This window comes from Palaemon carinicauda, chromosome 9, assembly GCF_036898095.1.
Source record: "Palaemon carinicauda isolate YSFRI2023 chromosome 9, ASM3689809v2, whole genome shotgun sequence".
In the NCBI taxonomy this organism is placed as follows: Eukaryota; Metazoa; Arthropoda; class Malacostraca; order Decapoda; family Palaemonidae; genus Palaemon; species Palaemon carinicauda.
The window spans coordinates 72,431,382-72,453,177 of NC_090733.1; the positions used below are offsets into that span (position 1 = coordinate 72,431,382).

General features: G+C 36.8%; 1 protein-coding gene across 2 annotated transcripts in view; it reads right to left on the bottom strand.

Moving 5' to 3' along the window:
- Hmgs (hydroxymethylglutaryl-CoA synthase) overlaps positions 1-21,796 on the bottom strand; it is a 254,176-nt gene that overhangs the window by 80,225 nt on the left and 152,155 nt on the right. For both annotated transcript variants that reach the window (XM_068380076.1, XM_068380077.1), the window contains exon 8: positions 21,598-21,768. In XM_068380076.1, coding sequence (XP_068236177.1) covers positions 21,598-21,768 — 171 coding nt within the window. The remainder of the gene's footprint in view (positions 1-21,597; positions 21,769-21,796) is intronic.

A 21,796-nucleotide genomic window follows, 5' to 3' on the forward strand; every position in this document is an offset into this window, starting at 1 on the left:
ACAGATGGCAGGAGTGTCAGAATTAACTGCATACCTAGTACTATGTACAGGATGGTACAATCTGGGAAGATCTGGATGCAAATGCTTAGAACTATGAAATATCTAATGCAACATGCATAAAGAACTAATTAAATGACAGTGCCAGAGATTAATATCAAGATCAGGAACAAGAAATTTATTAGACCACAAGTTTTTATCCAACAAATTAACATGAGAGATTAGACCGGACCACAATACTGTACTTGAAACAGGTGGAATGAAAATATTTTAAAATTCCTTCGCAATAGATTGATCACCAAACATCTTATAAGACTTTCTTAATTAGCCAATTGAAACTGAAGAAGAAACAGGCCATATGCATTTCTGAAAAGTAAATTTGCTATCCAGAATCACAACTAAAATTTAAAAGAATTCTATATAGTTAACATTATCAATGTAGGATCTGGGATAACAGTATCTAATAAGGGATTCAGCAACCTCAGATCTACATTAAGAAGATGGAAATGATGCTAGGAGAGTAGCCTCATCTGGATATGTTTTCTAAGTCAAACCATATACCCTGTGTATATAATATGAAAAGTAATGGGCCAAAAATACTACCCTGCAGAACACCAGAAATCACATGCCTATACTCACTATGATGCCCATCAACAACTATTTGCAATCTATTACAGTACTTAAAAATCAAATAATGATAAGAAAATATCCACCCACTCCCAATTGTTTGAGTTTGAAAACAAGGGCCTTACAATTAACAGAGTCAAAGGTAGCAGTAAAATCAAGGCCAATCATACAAACTTGCTGATCACAATCATGGGATTTCTGTACAGCTTTGGAAATTGTAAGAAAGGCATCACATGCTCAAAGGCCTTAGCAAAAGCCAAATTGAAAACTAGGGAATAGAATATTACCTTCAGCATACCTATTTAGATTGATCAGGTTGATTTTCTGAATAATAATAATAATAACAATAATAATAATAATAATAATAATAATAATAATAATAATAATAATAATAATAATAATAATAATAATAACACTAATAATAATGATAATAATATTAGTACAATTTACAACTTGAATTCCCAATTTTTATTTATTTCTCAACACATGAGTCTATGAAGAAAATATTGAACTAGAGATTATTGCATATTTCATTTGCATTTCCAGATGCTTCCAGCCAGACACTACAATAATCATCATTTTATCACACCACTTTTAGAAAAAGTAATGCAGAAGCAAGTACAAATTAATGGAGGATAGGAGCCAGAACATCACCCTGCTTTACTTCCATTTCCACAAAGAAGGATGAGGATTCCAAGCTGCCTACACTGACTTTTGCTTTCATGTTGTAATGGAAGAGCTCAAGTATTTTGAGTTATTTGTTCTTGGTAATGGATCATTTTGTGATATTTTATTTCTAAAATAAACAAAGAACTTACTCAGAGGCAACCTGACCACATTATAAAAGTCTCCTTTTTTCCAAACATGCTTAATGACCAAAATTTGAAATATTTTACTATTACAGATATCAAACAATAATTCTTACATATTTCGGTTATTACATAGGTTGCTATTTTTCTGGATTTACCCCCATTAAGGGTAATGGAGTAGTCAGCATAGAGAATTTCAGTTAAGGATAATTGAAATAAACTGTTTATTAAAAAATTATTTCAAAACTTATCTGCAATTCACTGGATCTCTTGCCCTCCACTCCAATAATAGAGGTCCTAAGTTGTAATCCCACTTTTTTATTCAAATCAAGAAACCGACATAACAAAGTTGGCAGGGAACGCCCATGAAAGCTGTACAGTGAATGACTTTTGTTGTCACAGACCAGGGTTCAATACCACTGAGAGAGAGATCCCTTGTTGTGCCAAATTGGACATAAGAGGTACCTTTTAAACTTGACAAGCTCTTACTTCAAAGACATTAATTTTCTTATAAAAATCATGTTAACAATTTGATAATTACTGGGAAGTAGTTTTTTTCACTGGTTATGAATAAGAATAATTTTGAGATGAAAGTTATAGAATTTACATGTTCTTAGGCTTTAGAATTTCAAATGAAATAAAAATCACACTTTTTCTTTAAAGATACACTTTAGTTCTTCAAAGATATCATAAATGATAACATCAGCTATACACAACAATAATCACCATTTTCTTCTCATTCATGTTTAAGATATAAATTATATTTTTCAATCAAAAATTTCTAATGTTGGGGAAAATATGTATGGGGAGGTTCCATTTGGCTCTAAATATTTTTGGGGGAAATTTGTTTTTTTTATATATAGTTTTATAATGTACCTAATGGGTTGGGAGCTTGTATGTGAAGCCATACTACAGGTGTCAAATCCACAGATGATTAAGAATAAAATACCATAACATAAATGACACTTTCACAAACATAGAATATATCTGAAGATCAGTCCATATGATTAATCAAATGAGTGGAATTAATCTACTGATATTAGGCTACATTTTGCATCTCATAGTTTATAAAGTCTAATGCTTAGTATAGGCCGGTAAAACATCACTTAATATAACAAATTTGGAAGTAATTTGTATTTTTCATAGCATACAAACCTGAAGCTATTTATAGGGGGTATTAATTTTGGCGTAGCTGAAAGACGAGCCCTGATAATTTTAGTGAGGGATAACTACCCCATCCGGTAGTTAGAGGGTGAGGGTGAGGGTGGGGTAGACTGGCTACCCCGCTCACTCACACCTATCAGCTGAGTAACCACTTTACTTTCTGGCAGGACTTCTCGGGGAAAGGGTAACAGGCCAAATTGTAGAAATAGCTTCAGGTTTGTATGATAGGAAATATAAAAATTACTTCCAAATGCAAATACAAACCCTTCGCTATTCATAGGGGTGATTTACTCTTAGGAGGAAGGAAGTCCTCACCAACTGGCCTTGGTTGTGACCCGGGGTTCTCTCTATTTTGATCTGTGATTGATTGTGGAAGGAACCCTACCCTCGCAAAAATCAAGTGCCTATATGAGGTAATGCACTGATAGCTGCCTGCAAAAGCTTGTGTGTGAGTGAAACTAGCAGTGCGGCTTGTCTTTAACATAGGAACTCGAGTACAAGACCTAGATATCTTAAGACTTACGCAAATACCCTCCCTCAACGAGGTATTGGGGACGTAACAAAGTATTTCTATACTTGGGGGGCAGGGAATTGAGTCTTAAAGTTACAGTACAGTATTGTGCTAACGTAAAGTTAACCGAGTCGTCATCATCCCCTTACTGTTCTGTATAACAAAAATTGTTCCTATCTAGTAATACTCACTGAAACAGCAGTGTATATTAATTTAATATATGTACAGTAATATTACTACAGTACAACTTAACTGTATTTACTGTAAGTGTTTGGTGTTTTTGTTCAAGACTTGTAGCCTACGCCACTAATCTAGCAGCATGACACAACTTCTCTTGTGTTGTCTCTTGCGCAGTGTGTTATCTATACTGTACTTTCGTAAACATAAATTTGCTTATTTGATAAACTAAAAACTTAAATATCTGATAATAATTGTTTCTTTTAAATACACAAAAACTGTGCATTCGATTACTTTTCAACAGCTGATATCTCTCTCTCTCTCTCTCTCTCTCTCTCTCTCTCTCTCTCTCTCTCTCTCTCTCTCTCTCTCTCTCTCTCTCAAATATTCAATTTCGTTTCAGAAGCATTGTTGCATTCTAGAAAATTATGATTATTTAAATAGTTAATTGAGCTTATTTCATGGGTAGACATAATACTTTTAAAAGGAGATGTTTAAAAGACAAAAAAACCTATTCCCAGTGTGAGCAGCGAGGTGAGACGGGATTCAACTGTGGCCCTGTTTGGGCAATCCTGTCATCTCTTCCTTTTCATCAGCATTTTGGAAGTAAACCAAGCCTCGCCGAGAGCGCCTGCCATGATAAGGAAACTGTCCTGTTTGACCAAGATGTAATCGTCTTATTGAGTGGTGTCAGTATATTTTGAGAAACCGAGCCTGAGGGAAATCCTTGTTTAAGATGTATGTCATCATGGAAGGACACATGCTACCCTTTTGTTACGACTTAACACGTGGTCCAGATTACATCAGAAATTTCTTCTAGAAGCTTCCATGGTGTGATCGAAGTGGGCGTTTTTGAGGAAGCCAATAGAGATGCAGAATTGTTTCAAAGAACGCCTTCTATGGAGATGACCACTGCCCACTGTAATTAACTCCGACCATACATGGGTATATAAACTTCAAGAAGAGATTGTCCAAGAGTGATAGGACAGGACATAAGACTCTCAAGAGAGGAACTATGTACGAAGTAGATGAGATCCAAGTCCTAGCAAGATAAGAAACAGAGAAGACCAGAAGTCTGAGAGCTAGATTCTAAGCTTCCCTTCAAACAACAAAAGACTATCTCCAAAAGATCTTGCTATGGCCGAGAAGAAGAGACAAATTGAAGCAGCCAGCCCTCCCTACTTGTGACAAGAAGTAGCCAACACTGCCTGAAGCCTGCCTTCATTCAACAGTATCATCGAATCCTTGGAAGAAGACCTCTGATGTCCCTTCTTGATGCCACCCCTTTTGTGACGTCTTCGAATCCAGTCATCGTGCTAGTTTCATCTGAACTTCAGCCGCCCTCCTGCAACGTTCTCAAGCCTTACTTCAACAGTATCATCGAATTCTTGGAAGAAGACTTCTAATGTCCCATCTTGATGCTACCCTTTTTTGTGACTTCTTTGAATCCGGTCATTGTGCCAGTTTCATTTGAACTCTAGCCGCCCTTCTGCAACGTTCTCAAGCCTGAAGTCTCCGTACCAGTATCGTCTCAGCAGCTGCAGATAACTGTTCCCTAAGTATTTTTACCTTACTGACTGTTCCCCTTATCTGTTGGTGTTGATTGGTTTGATTTGTCAGTTGAAGTAAGCGAAGAAGTAACATTAGTTTTCTTTGTAAGTTTACGAATAAACGTGTTGTGTTTTTTTGTGTGTTTCTTTTTATATTCATTTCCCATATTTCAATCGGTGTTGTTGATATTTATTTTGCTTATTAAAAAGAATCTGTAACGATTTTATGATCGTAACAGCTTTAATAAAACATTTATGTACTTTTGTTTCAAATTTCGGGTATTTTATCAATCTAATTACTTTGAGTACCATGGTCAGATCAGCTGATCTGATTGCGGCACCCATAATATCTAGACTGATAAAATACATTCGAAATTTAAAACAAAAGCCCTTAAATTTTTTATTAAAGCACAATGAACTATTTAAATAACCATAATTTTCTAAAATGCAACAATGCTTTCGAAACGAAATCGAATATTGAGAGAGAGAGAGAGAGAGAGAGAGAGAGAGAGAGAGAGAGAGAGAGAGAGAGAGAGAGAGAGAGAAAGTATTATTTCTATCTTATTTGATGTCAGGATGCCGGAAAACTTCAAATATCTCTCTCTCTCTCTCTCTCTCTCTCTCTCTCTCTCTCTCTCTCTCTCTCTCTCTCTCTGTAATAAATGAAATCTTTGTTTCTTTGCTAAGTCTCTATTGAGGCTTTATAATCAAGCACCACAGGTAGAAACTATAAAATATCGTGCATCGGCAACAGGAATGAAACTCCGTTTATCCTTAGGCGATTCAATTCACAGTACAAGTAAATAAGATATGAGAGAAGCATTTCAAATAAAACTATTGGAATTAATAGGCTAATTGGAAAATGATAGATCAATCAATAATTATTTCTTTTCGTAAATATGAAATATCCTTCGGTAACATGCCTCAATAATAATGGAGTTATTTGATCCAAAAATTGAGGTTGACAATGGACTAGGCAGAGTTGATCAGCTAATTTGAATGTAAACAATGCATTAGATTATAATTAATTATGTTTTTAATTATAAATATGATACTAAAATGTGAATATTACATGCATTATTATTGGATACAGTTAAGTGAAACACCAGAGAGAGAAGGACGAAACTATATGACAGACACGACAGGGGGAGGTGGTAGCCAAGTTCCTTCTCCTTGCATATTACCTCTACCAACTCTACGCTAATTCAAATAAATTAGCGAAATCAAGGAATTTTGGAAATGCAAGAACAAATTAAAAATAGGAATGGGAATATGTGGATAGAGGGATAAGAAAGAGGTTTAAAATGATTAGTAGGATGAAAATGACGAATGAATGCTAGAAAAGAGAAGATGAATGAAATCGCAAAAACTAATGAGAATCAACAGAGTTGGAAAGATATGTTGCAGATGTGTGTGGGAAAGCAAATTAAATGTGCGAAAGGGATTTGGGGAGGAATTGGGGAAAGGATTAAGGATATAATAATAAGTGAAGGACAATAATAATGTGAAGGAGATAGCATACTAACATGCATGATAGGTTATATCAGTGAGGTAATTCTGTGAAAGTGAATGATCATATCAGTGGGATAATATCGTGAAAATGAATATAGGTTGACGACGGACTACGCAGACTTGATCAGCTGATTTGAATGTAAACAATGCATGATATTATAATTTGCTATGTTTTTAATTATAAATATAATACTAAAATGTGAATATTACATACATTATTGTTGGGCACAGTTAAGTGAAACACCAGTTTAATCAAAATCTGGTTTATTTCAAACATTGCTGTAATTTCTTTACCCCTGTAAATGGATAAATGCTGTACAGAGAGAGCTAGGACCAGTTGGGTGTAGAGATAGGTAGTGGCGCGCAGCGCTCCCAGTGTAAAGGAGCGCAGGCTATTTGAAATCATTGCTCAGCTTGAATTCTATCGCAACTTTTATTAAAATTTTTATTCAATAGGTATTGCATTGTTCTTGGCCATCCCACTGTTGTTGCCAACTATTAGAAATCAAATTCTTAAACAGTCATCAAAAAGAATTTTTTTTTTTCTTCTTGGCCCCAAAAAACTGACACTGTGAAGCAAGAAATCATGATTAATGAGGTCCGACTGTACTGCATAAACAACTAATCTGGCCCTGAAAGAACAAGATGCGAAAATAAATGACTTGGAAAATAAACTTGCGGACCTTAGCGCAGACGCAGCAAATTCCACCCAGACTACCGACCTCACTGAGAAAGTTGACATTCTTGCCATGAATATGGAATCAATTAAAGCAACACTTCAAACATTGATAGACCAAAAACCGGAGAAACCGACATTTGCTAACAAAGTTAAGGAAAAAAATCTGTTGATAATTGAATCAACTAATACAACTAAAATTACTGAAAGAAAACGTGAGGTTGAACAAGCACTTAAAGACATTCCTATACTTAACATGAGGTCAACTACGAATGGATATGTTGTTGTAAACTTTGCAAACGATATGATCAGAGAAGAGGCGGCAAACAAAATTCAGACATTGGTGGCTGACACTGAAACGAGAAAAATCGGAAAACTAAAACCAAAAATAATGATATGCAATGTATACAATGAGGAAGATGATGTAGTAAATGCTTTGATTCAAAGAAATCACTGACTGGACCAAATCCAAAATATAGAAGATAATGCCTCAGGAGGGGACCATCCACCATGTGCTGAAATGTGATCCTGAAGTTCAGAGAGCTATTCATGATAATGGGGACAAAGTTTCGTTACGATGGGGTATCTATAACATACGTGATAGGTACCACGTGATCACCTGCTACCACTGTCAGAGGTATGGACATTTTGAAAAAGATTCCAAGTCTAAGATTGAAGATAAAGTCTGCGGGAAATGTTCAGGGAGACACTCCACCAGGGAGTGTAATTCCCAAGTGTCAAAGTGTATAAAGTGCACAAAGTTAAACAGACCAAGTGACCACAGAGTAAATTCTAGAGACTGCAATGCTTATGACTTCGAATTGAAAAGACTAGCGGAAAATACTGATCATGGTTACTAGGGATGTCATAAACTGCGGCTATGTAAATATACAATCTGTATGTAATAATGGCTATGTAAATATATAATCTGTATGTAATAAGACTGTTCAAATTTGAGAATTGATAAACAAGAAATATTTAGATATGCTAGCATTATCTGAAACATGGTTAAATAACTTGGACAAGGCAAAGATCACTGAAATGACGCCCCCCAAGCATGCCTTCTTTCACATACCGAGAGAAGGTAGGTCTGGTGGGGGTGTTGGACTCTTTACTCATAAAAGTTACTCAAATATCAAAAGGGTGAAAAGAATTAGTGCAACAAGCTTTGAATATATCGAAATAAAATTTATGCCAAAATATAGAAGAATATCCTTAGTAATAATCTACAAACCTCCTAGAACAAACACTGGTATCTTTTTTGAAGAATTTGTTGCTCTCATTGAGGTGATTTTCATGAAGAAAAATGAATGAGTTATCTGGCGCATCAAATCCTGACAATTTGGCATTTAGTGAGTTACTAGAATCATATCGACTAGTGAATAATGTCGACTGTACAACTATTTTAACTGGGCATACGCTAGACTTAGTTCTAAGTGATGAAATGAATAATATTGTATCTGATATAAAAATCAAAGAGAAATGTACTATCTCCCCAGTACACAAACTTATTACGTTTAGTCTACCTCTACAGGAACATGCATTAGTAAAGAAAATAAACATTAGACTTAAATCAAATTTTTCTCCTACCGTATTTATTGAAGAAGTTACAGAGTAAATAAATGAGGCTATCAACATTCCCTGTGATCATGATAACCGTCTGTTAGGAACTAAGTGTGCTAACTGTCTTATGACCACTTATAATAAAGTGAGTAAAAGTGAATATGATACCATGTTCCCACTGATGGAAAAGACTATAACCGTAAAAGACCAATCTCCTTGATTTGATGGAGAGACTTTGGTCAAAATAAGAGGGAAAAAAGACGTAAAGAAAGAAAGTGGAATAGGTTAAAAACTGAAAGCACTTGGGTAGAATACAAAACTGCTGCGTGTCAATATAACTACCTACTAAGAAGAAAAAAAAGTGAATACTATAAGAGAAATATCCTTGAAGCAGCAACAGACATAAATAAGTTATATCGTCTCCTGAATGGTATAATGAGAAATGTAAAAGAAAAGAAGCTACCTGATGGATAGAGTGACCATGAACTAGCAAATAATTTTCTCGTATTCTTTAAAAACAAGATTGAAAATATAACCATGTCATTTGTAAATACTCAACATCAGATTAATGATACACCAGGCACACCGACAAAATTAATACGATTTAACAACATAACACAAGATGACATCACCAGAATTATCAAGAGAGCAAAGAAAACAAACTGCGCGATCAATCCTATGCCAATATCTGAAGTAATTGGAGAGAGACTTTTCTAGTCTAGCCAAAATAATAATGAGAATAGCAAATGCAAGTATTGATGAATGTAAGTTTCCTAAATCTGAGAAAATGGCTATAGTCACACCAGTTCTGAAAAATGCACTGGACTACCAGGAATTAAGCTCATATAGACCTATTTCAAATCTATCCTTTGTCTCAAAAGTGCTTGAATATGTAATTCTTGAACAACTAGCCAGCCACTTAGAAGTAATAGAAGCTTTGCCTGACAACTAATCTGTTTACAGAAAACTATACTCTATGGAGACAGCCATCTGCTCTGTTATAAATATGCTAGAAATGATGGATGAAAATAAATGTGGAATCTTAATACTGCTCAATCTCAAAGCTGCTTTTGATAGAGTTGTGCATGAACTGCTACTAAATGATCTACAGTCCATGGGCGTTTAAAATCAAGCCTTCGAATACCTAAAAGACTACTTAGCTGGTAGAAAACGGATTTTGAGCAAAGCGAAAAATCTATTTTTGGGTGATATAGCCATGTCGTTCTGATGGAAGGTTCCTTTAGGTAGCTTTCTAAGGGATATTTGGCTACAGTGAAACTCTCAGAGAATTAACCACAGGTTTCCAGAATTCTAACTCCTGGCTACCTAAAGGAACCTTCCATCAGGACGACATGGCTGAGCCCAAAAATTAAGGTGTACAAATTGGAAACTCTTATTCATCATATGAACCCTTAAACAGAGGGGTACCCCAGGGGAGTGTACTTGGCCCAATCTTATTCTGTATCTATACTATTGGTCTATCGAAAATGCTACAAAGGCATGGCATGAAGTTCAAACTACAGTATTTGCAGATGACACACAATTTTACTTCTCCATAAATGATATACATGACACTACTTTAACTCTAAACTTAATCCTTGATAGTGTTAGAGAATGGATGACATTTAAACAACTAAAATTAAATGAGAACAAAACTGAATTCATGGTGGTGGGCAAGAGAAACAACGTGAGAAACTTAGGTGATATTCAAATGAACATTAATAATGACTCTGTGCCGATATCTGGTAAAGTTCGAGATCTAGGCGTATTTCTTGACTGTAACCTGTCTCTAAATGCCCAAATAAATAATGTAATAAAAACTGCTGGTTATCATCTAAGAAATATTGCGTTTATAAAAAAGTACCCGGACGAAAATTCTGTAAAGAAACTTGTGATAAAGTGTGTTATTACCAGGAGTGACTACTGCAACTTTATCTATTACAATTTACCAAAAGTGCAACTTAAAAAATTACAAAACATAATAAACAGAGGAGCAAGACTGATAAAAGGTGTCCCACCTAGAGAAAAGATCACCCCTATACTAATTGATTTACACTGGCTGCCGATTAAAGCGAGAATTGAATTCTGTTAAAAACCAAAAATAAATTAGAGGTACGAGTTGCAAAAGCAATGGAAAGCAAAACTGTTTCCTTATAAGGATTACAGTTAATGTTAAATCAATTAATTCAATTGGAAAGGATTGATATTTGTCTGACTGTGGGGAATAGCCGTTCGGTCGTTAGCTTGACTCGAAGCTTTACCTATTTTTCTTAATAAATTAAAAGTAAATAACTTAATGCTACTTAGTATAGTAACTATTAGCCTTAATGATAAGTAAAATGAATAATAAAATTAAACTTATGAATTAAATTACTTAAATTAGTAATTGCCTAATAGGCCTTAGGTTCGCACGTGCGTAATATGTACCTGTCAAAGGTAAGAAGTAAATAACCTCCGAGGTTACCACAGCCACGGCGAACAGCTCCAATAAAAAGTACTCAGTGGAAAGGCCGGCATCTTCTTAGAAATTTAACTGCGAACAAAACTAAACATTCCAACTCCAAGACAACGACAATTTTGGAACACGTCAACGTCTACCTTTGTGATAAGTGATCTGTATTATTCTGTATCTTAGGACATGTCTAGGGAAAAGGGTAATGTAGGGCAATATCACAAAGTTTTATTAGTAGGTCTACTATTTGATGTAAGTTGTTTTGGTTGTTGAATAATTGTTTTGTTTATTAAATATAAATAAGGTTGAAATTAAAATAAATTCCAACAATTCAAAATATGTGCAATAACCCACCAAGTTATCAGAACCGGTCGTTCAAAATACTTAAGAGAATTGCTACATATTGTGCAGCCAATAAATCGTTTAGACACGAGAATAGTTACAGATGGCTTCAAACTGTTGGAACCTAGATTTATGTCTACTTTAGGCTCCAGAGCCTTTAAATATGCGGCCCAGAGACTATATAATAAGCTCCCACGAAACATTCGAATGATTCAAGACATTAAGGCTTTCAAGAGGAAACTGAAGACTTTCTTATTTCAACAGTATACAACAGTGACGATTTAACAGTAAATGAACAATAGGCGATATGAAACATTAAATACTTTGAACGAACAAGGTAAAACAACAGTGGAGGTCCTGTAGAGAGTGGGGTTCCCCTGCTGTATGGGACCGGAAAAGCAGCCATCAAAGTAAGTAAAGTATGTAAGTCATAGCGTCGTCTGCTAGGAGACCACTAGTTGGCATGTTTCCTTGTAGAAGGGGATTAGCGAGTCATCACTTGATTACCAAAACAAATACTGTAACTTGCTACTGTACTACATTAAACGAAGTGCAATTTAAATGTAAATTTATTTATTACATATGACTGCTTGTATGTCATTAGTTGGGTGTTTAAGGATTGTTAAACTTCCCTATACAATATTTTCTTAGTGTTAATATGCAGGGGGATTTTTGGGGGCATTTTCTGGAAAAAAAAAAAGGTGCGTCTTATGACACGGGAAATACGGTACTGTATATATAAACACAAATAAATAAAAGAATAAAATAAACAGAATTAACTGTTTAACACTCAAGGCAAGTCTTTGCGGGAGAGAAAGGCAGCATGTCCGTCCTCTACCAAGCCATTAAGTACACTGTAAAGTGGTTACTCAGCCGAGAGGTGTGAGTGAGAGGAGTAGCTAGTCTACCCCACCCTCACCCGCTAACTAGGGGATGGGGTAGGTATCCCTCACTAAAATCATCATGGCTCGTCTTTTACCTACGCCGAAAGTAATACCCCTATAAATAGCGGATGGTTTGTATTTGTGCCGGAACAACTCAACTTGAACCGTAATAATGCAAAACGCGTATTTTAAATTATACCTATTCTACAAGTTATGTCATGACTGAAAAAGAACCATAAAAGGCATCACAAATGAAACCAAATTAATCATCAAATTATCTAACTAGCTTTACTAACATGAGTCTATACTTTCAGCCTTTATATGCTAATAATTTTGAATTAAGACATTAGTTCCCAAAGAAAATTTAATCAACTACTGTTAACTATTCTCTTGCTATTTGATTCCATCTCTTCACTAACTCATACATCTATTAACAAATATTCATATCTAGCATCAATAGCTCAATTCTCTTTTAGCCTTAGGTAGCATTGTAATGAATAATTACACTCCTCTTGTATATAAAATATAAATTCTTAGAAAACTTTCTGTATGAAAGGAGAGTACCAGTGTTATAAGCTGATTATATGGACATGGAAATAAGAATTTGGTATTGTTGTAATACCATACTGTTATTGCTCAAATTCATAGTTTCATTTGATTCTGGTAAAACTTTACTACAGTTAATGTTTGGGTGTTTTTGGTTGATGGTTCTATTGGAAGTATCACAAATTTTTTTTTTCAAGTTTTTGAACCTAATTTAGGTAATTCTTAAAAGGTTATAAAACTTTGTATCATGCCTGTAGAATAGATAGTAATAGCTTTAGCACAAAATACAACCAAAGAAGGTCCTCATTTTACAAACTTAATAGGTTCCAAGAAACTGTTTGTAAGTCGAATTTTGTTAAATTTTGGCCAAGGGTATGCCTAATTTGACTCCCATGCCAAGGGTATGCCTAATTTGACTCCCATGCCAAGGGTATGCCTAATTTGACTCCCATGCCAAGGGTATGCCTAATTTGACTCCCATGCCAAGGGTATGCCTAATTTGACTCCCATGCCTGCGATTTCCAGCTACAGCTATCAAGTTATTGCAAATTACATTGTGTCCACTTAGAGGCACGGCTGTATGGAATGTCTCTTGTGGAGGTGGGAATTGTAGAGGAACCGATTTGGAGAGGTTCTCCAGTTCGGACCATGGGCGTAGTCTCATTTTCAAGACAGAGGGGATCTTCGAGACCTTGTCTCTTAAAGGTACTGTAGCTCTCTTTCTCCAAACTCGATTGATGTCTTTGAATTTTTGTTATTGAAGTGAATTGGAGAAGGCCGATGATACTTTCTAAGGTTCTTCTGGACATCTGTTTGTGTTTGAGAAAATTCTTGATCTTGGAAGCTATTCCTCTTACCTTTTTGGAAGGGAGAGACAACGTGTGCTTCGAAAGGTCCCACTGAATGTCTAACCATTCTAAGTGGCCTGATGGTTGCAGGCGAGACTTTTGGAGATTGACCCGAAATCACAGGTTGTCGAGAAATCGAAGTACTTCCTTCGTAGCTCTGTTGCCTTCTATGGCCGACCGGGACCAAATGAGCCAACCGTCCAGATAAGCCATGATCTGTATCTCTTGGTTCCTGAGTTGTTCTAACACTGTCTCTCCCAGTTTCGTGAATATCCTGAGATCAATGTTGAGGCTGAAGGGCATGTCTTGAACGCCAAGGCTTTCCTGCTTAGGCGGAAACCCGATAAGAAGAGAAGTTTCGAGCTATAGGCACATGATAATAGTCGTCGGTAAGAACGACAGAGGTGGTGACAGCCCCACGGGTAAGGTCCGTACCTGAGAGATAGTCAACATCCGGAACTTGTCGCAGAGAATGTAAGAGTTTAGCTTTGACAAGTCCCGGTCCACTCTCAATGCCAACAAGCCTTTCTTCGGAATTATGAACAGGCGGCCTTGGAACTTCGGTGATCGGTCCCGTTTGATTGCTTTCTTCTTGAGTAACTCTGTGGTGTACTCTTTCAGGATGGGAGTGGATTTCTGGGAGAAGGTCACTGGTGGAGGAGGAGGACCTTGTGGCCATTTCCACCTCAAACCTTTAGAGATTATGCTATGAGCCCATGGACCGAAGGTCCAATGGTCTTGAAAGTGGTAAAGTCTCTTCCCTACTGGGACCACCTCGTTGTGAGGGAGTGAACCTAGGTCCTTTCCTTCCCCGAGCCCCCTTTTTCCTAGGTCCGCCTTGATGGCGGAACTGTCTTCTACTCCTGTATCTTCCTCTCTGGTGTCCACGAAAGGAACCTGAGGGTTCGGAGCTAAGGCTGTATGCAGTCGAGGGCATCCAAACGGGGTTGGGCTGTGTACCTGGGGAATCAGTGAGGTATCCCACCTGATGAGGGGGGATCCGGATGCATAGGCGTCGAATCAGAGGAAGACTGTGATGTCGAGTGGGTAACTGACTATTGATGGCAGTGACCCCGCCTCGTTTTGTAGAGGGCAACTCTCTGCTTCTTCTTGAAGAAAGCTTGCTTTTGGTCTTCGACCTTCTTTCTGGCAGTGAGGCCCCGCCTTTCCTGCAATTTTGGGTTGCTCTCGTATCATCTTGTAGAACCTTGTTCACCTCCTCCTGAGGGAAGAGGGTTTTACCCCATCAGGAGGAAACTATCAGCCTGCTCGATTCCTGTCTGATAGAGGCCTCAGACAGAACGTATTTCCCACAACTAACCCGATCAGACCACCAAACGTGCAGGTCGAATTGGAAGGGCAGAGATTGGTTCTTCATGAATATCCGAAACAAAGTCTCAGTGGGATAAATCGAATCGAGGCTAGGGTCTCCCCGAGGTGGCGTCCGGCTCTTTAAGAGCCGGCATGGCCAAACCTTCTTTGTCAGCTTGAATAGTAAGACCTGCCCATTTATCCATAATGGGCAAGGCAACAATGAGTGCAGTTGTAGATATGGCGTATTCCCCATTGTGTGGGGTGAGCTTGGAATTATCGTACCCCCTAGACCGACAACATCCTGGTCCAGACAGATCGGGCTTGCCCTTTAGGAAATAATACCGTTACCTTCGGTACCTAGTCTAACCTAACCAAGGTATGCTTTTTCAATCGAACGCATCCGTTGAATGGGAATTCTAGTCCCTGAGAGTAAATTCTAGGTCCTCCAGAGGGTGGACGTCTATGCCATCCAGAGTTATGGTACCATCTATATATGAGACATGTAAGGCAAATTTCTATGTGTTGTTTTTATCGAAGGAGGTTACTTCGATACGCCTGGGGCTATAGGGGGAGTCATCCGAGTTCCTGAACGGATCCGACTCACCACCATATCCCTTGGCTTGCCCTAGAATGTGTTGTATCTGCTCTTTAACCCTACCCCTGGCTTTTAGCAGTCACTGTTTTATGCAAGGTAATATGAACATCAGGATCCTTTGAGGGTCCTAGGTCGGTGACACAGGTAATTGCAAAACTGAAGGCTCAAAACTCATCACCACCTACCTGCCCGTCCATGGGGTCGATGTCCAACCCTAGAGAGGACACTCCGAGGAGATATGGTCCTCTAGATGGAGCATTCCTTCCAAACCTTGATACCCAAGAGCGGAGAGCCGCTCTTGCAGGCCGGAGAGATTCATCATCATCCAGAAAGAAGTGAGGGGATTAGTGATGAAGGAGAAGACCGTTCTCCTCAATAAGCAATGTATACATTAATCTGGATCAAATTAAATCATCGCCAAAGGATACCAAAAGGAGACATATTAGAACCAACTTACATCATGGGTCAGGAGTAGGGAGGACACCTCGTAGCAGATCGTGCATGACTCCGGGAACCATACCATGTAGGCAGACCTTCTGTAAAAGAAAGGAGACATATGTCTGGATGTTCCTTGAAACTCTGGTTAGTGATCCTATTCACAGGCTGGGATCAACCGTATAACAATAACTAATAATAATTTCTATATTTATGCATATATTTAATTAAAAATATGTATAAATATGGATAAATAACCATACAACATCGTGTTCAAATAGAAATAAATTTCTACTCAGTACTTGGAACCGAACGCTAGCCCCTTGTAATGAAAAGCCAGGTCGAAACCAACCATGCCATGAGAGGCCATCTACTGTTCCCTGAGACTCTGGTCAGTGAACAGATGAATCAATAGAATACTAATATCCAGTAACCACATAACATGTAACTATAAACCTCATCGGAAAATAATGTTAACCCCGGTTCTGAACGTCTGAGTCAGGGGTGGCCAACCCATGTCGCATGCGCCAACAGTGGCGCATTTCATGATTACAAGTGGCGCACTATACCCCAAAGATAGTAAATTGAATGACTTTTCTTTAAAATTGCTAATTATGTTCATATATTTTCATTAGGACTTTCAAGAATAGCTAATGAATATTATCATCGCAAATTCAAAGTGTCATTAAAGTAAGTACAGTAGGTTCCCGAATTATGCGAGAATTTGGTCGATTAATGACCTCGTGTAAATGGAAAATCGCGAATTTCGAAACACACAACTAACAGAAATAATTCCATTGCGGCCATGGCAACCAGCAATTTGCCTATTCAAATGTGTTTACTACCCATTTCCAATACTTTCTTTGTACTATACTGTATTTCTTTATAATATCAAATTGTTTTTGTAAATAAATAAAACATTTAATATACTTTAAAGTTCTAATAACTTGAAAAATGGTTAAAATTACAACCAGGATAGGTGTAAACACCATATATTTCCCATTATAACACAACCCAAAATACAGACAAATTTTAATGTTTGTCATATCTATTGTATAATACAACTGGTGAATAGCAAAACCATCACTCTATAGACTAGCTTGTTGTATGATTGAAAATCCAGAATTATCAAAATAAAGGCGATTTTATATCATGCGTTTCCTAAACACGCTAAAAAGCACAATAGAAAACGACAACCAATGTTTTTTTTACGTTTATATCTGATCACAACGAAGAAACAGACGCATTTATACATCTGTGTTTTTGAATTGACAGCAATTTTACCAAGTATAGATTATATGTTGAATTTGTTATTACCAATGTTCTAATTATTTTTTATTAGAACTTTCAAATAAATGAAATGAATGCCATTTATGAAATGTTTTTCTTTATGATGCCGCCTGAAACGGAAACCTTCCATTTGTTTACGCTCCATCTTCGATCATAATAAACAAACGAATGCATTAAACACACATGATCTAAGTCATAACTAATGATATTACAAACATTTAGTAAACATTATGTTATTACAAATATTTTACTTACCGTATCCATATAAATTCCTAAATTCGTAGCAAAGCTGGAAATTTTTTTTTCCTTATGCGTTTAATCCACAATAGCAAACTGCCGCTAATGACAGAGTGATAACTTACGATAATTCTAAACTGTTACGAAAGATAATTGTCCTTTCCATATCCAAAATACTTTTCCTAACTTCAGTTATAAGTCAACTTGTACCCACCTCAATTATGGATCCATATGCAAAAAAGGTAAAAGAAGAAAGTACTAGGCCTATTTTTAAAGTCACCGAACAATTAGGTTACCGCTATAACGTTCGATGTGAGAGAGAGAGAGAGAGAGAGAGAGAGAGAGAGAGAGAGGGATGGTTTTAAAGTACTAAACAATAAATATGATAGGTTATAACACATTGGTGTTTATGTAATATTAACTGTATAGATGGTTTGAATAAGTTAAGAAATGGTGTAAACAATTCTTTGTTATTGTATTCGCGCGGAAGCTAGACATCAGCTGATGTGATCACAGCCAAAAGTAAAACAAAAATAAGTTAGCAATACTCGATTTTTAAAACACACCCGAAATTTAACAACATAAATACATGTTTTATTATAGCGCAATTGACATTTAAAGAGTAAAAATTTTCTGGAATAGAATGGTGTTTCCTAAAAAATAGTGGTTTGCGGACGAAATCGGTTACCGTATTTTAAGCTATGATTGAAATGGATGTATACACGGTATAATTTTTTCGTTTTGTATTTAATTGACACTTCAAGAAAACCGATTTTGGTTTCTTCATCTATTTGTAAGTATTGTATAACGAGAGAGAGAGAGAGAGAGAGAGAGAGAGAGAGAGAGAGAGAGAGAGAGAGAGAGAGATTATGACGCAGAAGGTTACAGACCTAGAACAGGGGAGGATGAAGGTGGGGGGAATGATGAGATAGGCTGGGTGGACTCGCAGGCGAGACGGTAGGAGACGGGGGAAGGGGGGATTTGGTTGCCAGTGGCTAAAAATAGATTCTGAAAGACGGTAAAGGGAAAAACGAATCCCATCGAATAAACAGAATAAGGAAAGGGAATAAGATCCAGAGGAATAATAGATATAATGGAATGAAAATGACTAGATGGTGTTAGTTGTGATAAGAATAATTTAGATATTTGAAATAAGAGTGTCTGAGGAGGTATAGAAGGAATTCGTGATAAATATAGAGGAATATCAAAGGATACAGTTAGTTTGCATTAAAGGGTTTGTTATCGTTTATCGGCAGTGAATAGCCTAAACTTCGGTAACGAGTCGTCAATATTTTGTCATATTTTAAACAGTATACATTTGATTTGCAAACATTGGTTTTGTAGAGTAGACGGTAAAATAAAATCTACAGAGAGAGAGAGAGAGAGAGAGAGAGAGAGAGAGAGAGAGAGAGAGAGAGAGAGAGAGAGAGAGAGAGAGAGGGTGGCAGCTCTCTCTCTCTCTCTCTCTCTCTCTCTCTCTCTCTCTCTCTCTCTCTCTCTAGATTTTATTTTACCGTCTACTCTACAAAACCAATGTTTGCAAATCAAATGTATACTGTTTAAAATATGACAAAATATTGACGACTCGTTACCGAAGTTTAGGCTATTCACTGCCGATAAACAAACCCAGTCTACTCGTGAAAACCTTGAACGCCCAGAGGGAAAAATAAGGCTTTTAAATATACTGTACTAAACAAAAATAATGCTTAAATATACCATCATTAACACTACCATTACAATTATCGTAAGATTGGAGAAAGATAAAGATTGCCGAGAACGTAACCACATTTCTGTTTACATTTTGTCAGCTGGACTCGCACAGTTAACAGTTGATTTCATTGTTGATGTGGAATTTTATCCTTAAATAGGCTATTCATTATGAAATTATGTTAATGAAATGTAATGTTGATATTGTTTTGTAACATTTATTATAAATCACCGTATTTAGGGCTACCAATATACTTAAAAAGACAATAGATTTGATACATTTTGTAGTGCTTGACTCGCGAACTTTGAACAGCCTCGCAGATACAGAAAATTTATTTTTGAAAAATAGCGATTGCGGAAAAGGGGAATCGTGTAATTCGAACACGCTTAATTCGGGACCCTACTGTACAGTTTACTTTGTATTCATGTTCAATCCTTTCCTTTACAGCTAAAACAAAAGATTGGCCACCCGTGGTCTGAGTGATCTCTGTTGCCACCGGAGACCCGGTGACAAAGGTCCGTCATAGTGAAAACGTGAACAACAGAGGAAAGCTAATTAACCTCAATGCTGATCGTCTGTGAGATATCCGGTTAAGCCGGAGATTCGATGAAAAGGACCGTAATAACGAAATTGTGATTATTCATGAAAAAGGGTTCGTACCCTGGTTCTGATCGTCTGATTGATTGATCAAATTGTTAACTCCGGTTCTGATCGTCTGATTGATCTCTGTTTGTACTGGAGATCTGACAAAGGTCCGTCATCGTGAAATCGTGACCCTCAGCGGTACGATAACATTCCTCAATACTGAATGTCTGTGTTATCTCCAGTGAAGCCGGAGATTCGATGAAAAAAGGGACCGTAATAATGTAATTGTGATCAATCATGACAAAGGTTCGTGTGCAAAAGGCCGCAGCCGGAGTCTGAGTGCCGGATTTCACCGTTGCACTCCAAATATCTGACTAGTTCTCACCCAATGAGTATCCATTATAGCGGAGTATAACTCAAGGCGGAGCTAAGGGTGTCGGCATAAAGCGACCCCAACTAATGACTCATACACTAACGTAAACTATTAATAGTGCTAGCTATATTAACAGTAACCACAACTATAAAACGTGAATATCATTAAACGTAATATCATCAACTCGGAGAATAAGAGGCAGGAATAACTTGTGATCGTATAAAAACGGAAAACGGGAAATCCATCTCCCTTACTCGAGCTTAATAAAGAAAACGAGAGAAGGGGTAACTCGTAACTGTAAAACAGAAAACGAGCACTCTATGCTCACGCTCTTAAGGCTACCTAATAAAAAACTAACATCACCCTATAATAAGAAAAATAATAAATTGATTGCTTTTTTCTTAGTAATGTAATAACCAAGAACGAAGAATAACGACAACGTAACAAATAAACATAAAGATATAGTCTAAAACGAGCACCTTCCTGAATCGTGTACAAAACAATAACAAAGACTAAATCGCTATTCTTCGTAGGTCCAAATTGGACTTGCTAGCAAATAAATACCATAGTAAAAACCAATAATAAATAATGATAATAAAATTGGTCATAAAACGTAAGTGATATAACCTAGATGACAGAGTACCAGATGGGCAAAATTAACTTGAAAATCTACCAAAGCGAACAATACCCAAAATGGCTGCCGATACCGAGGCAGGCCAACCGCTTCCAAAACTATAATCCACAATACTGGAAAAAGAACAAATGCCCGGTACTGAAATAAACTGTCAAAACAAACTATGGTACTTAACATTGGTAAAGGTGAAGTAGCAACGTCAGTCATGTTGAATTAACGACAATCACTTGCTAAGAACACTGAGCAAAACACTATCAACTTTGTGGGCAAGTCCAAAACAGAAGGAAGATTTATATTAGAAAAGTGTAAAGAAGGACCCTTTTCACCGGCCGTCACAGGTCTCTCCCCAGAAATAGATTTTTCCTTCTTCAAAATCCCTTTATTATATAGTACGGTATTTCTTTACCGTATTACAGTATACAGACATTTGATACAGTATCTGAGATTTATGATTTCAGTTGGATTTGTGTCTGTATCTCCGAATGTTTGTGTTGAATGTTCGTAAGTTGAGGACATTCTGATACATCATAACAAAAATTCAAAGTAAAAAACTCGCTGAGATATTGTAAAAGCACTCACAGGGAAATTAGGAAAGACTTCGGAAGGGAAAATTACTTTTACTTAAATACAACTTCTATGGACACTTTCAGTGATTTTGTAAGACTACATAAATCATCAGTCAAATTATCATCAAGCAAAATTTCATCTAATCTTGAAAAATTCCCTACTCTGTCATCTAAAAAGAAACCAATCTGGTACTGTACTTACTTTGATATAAATGAAGCTAGACCACCATACAATGATGGTGTGTACATATTACCAACTTGAGTTGCCAAAAGTAGTGATGGTTTGGTTTTCTTCAAGAATATGTCTTGGCTGTAACTCAAGAATGCCTTCTCGACATCTTTATCAAAGTAAGTATCTTCTAGTTTCTTATCCCTGTAAACAAACATATTAATGTTTTTAA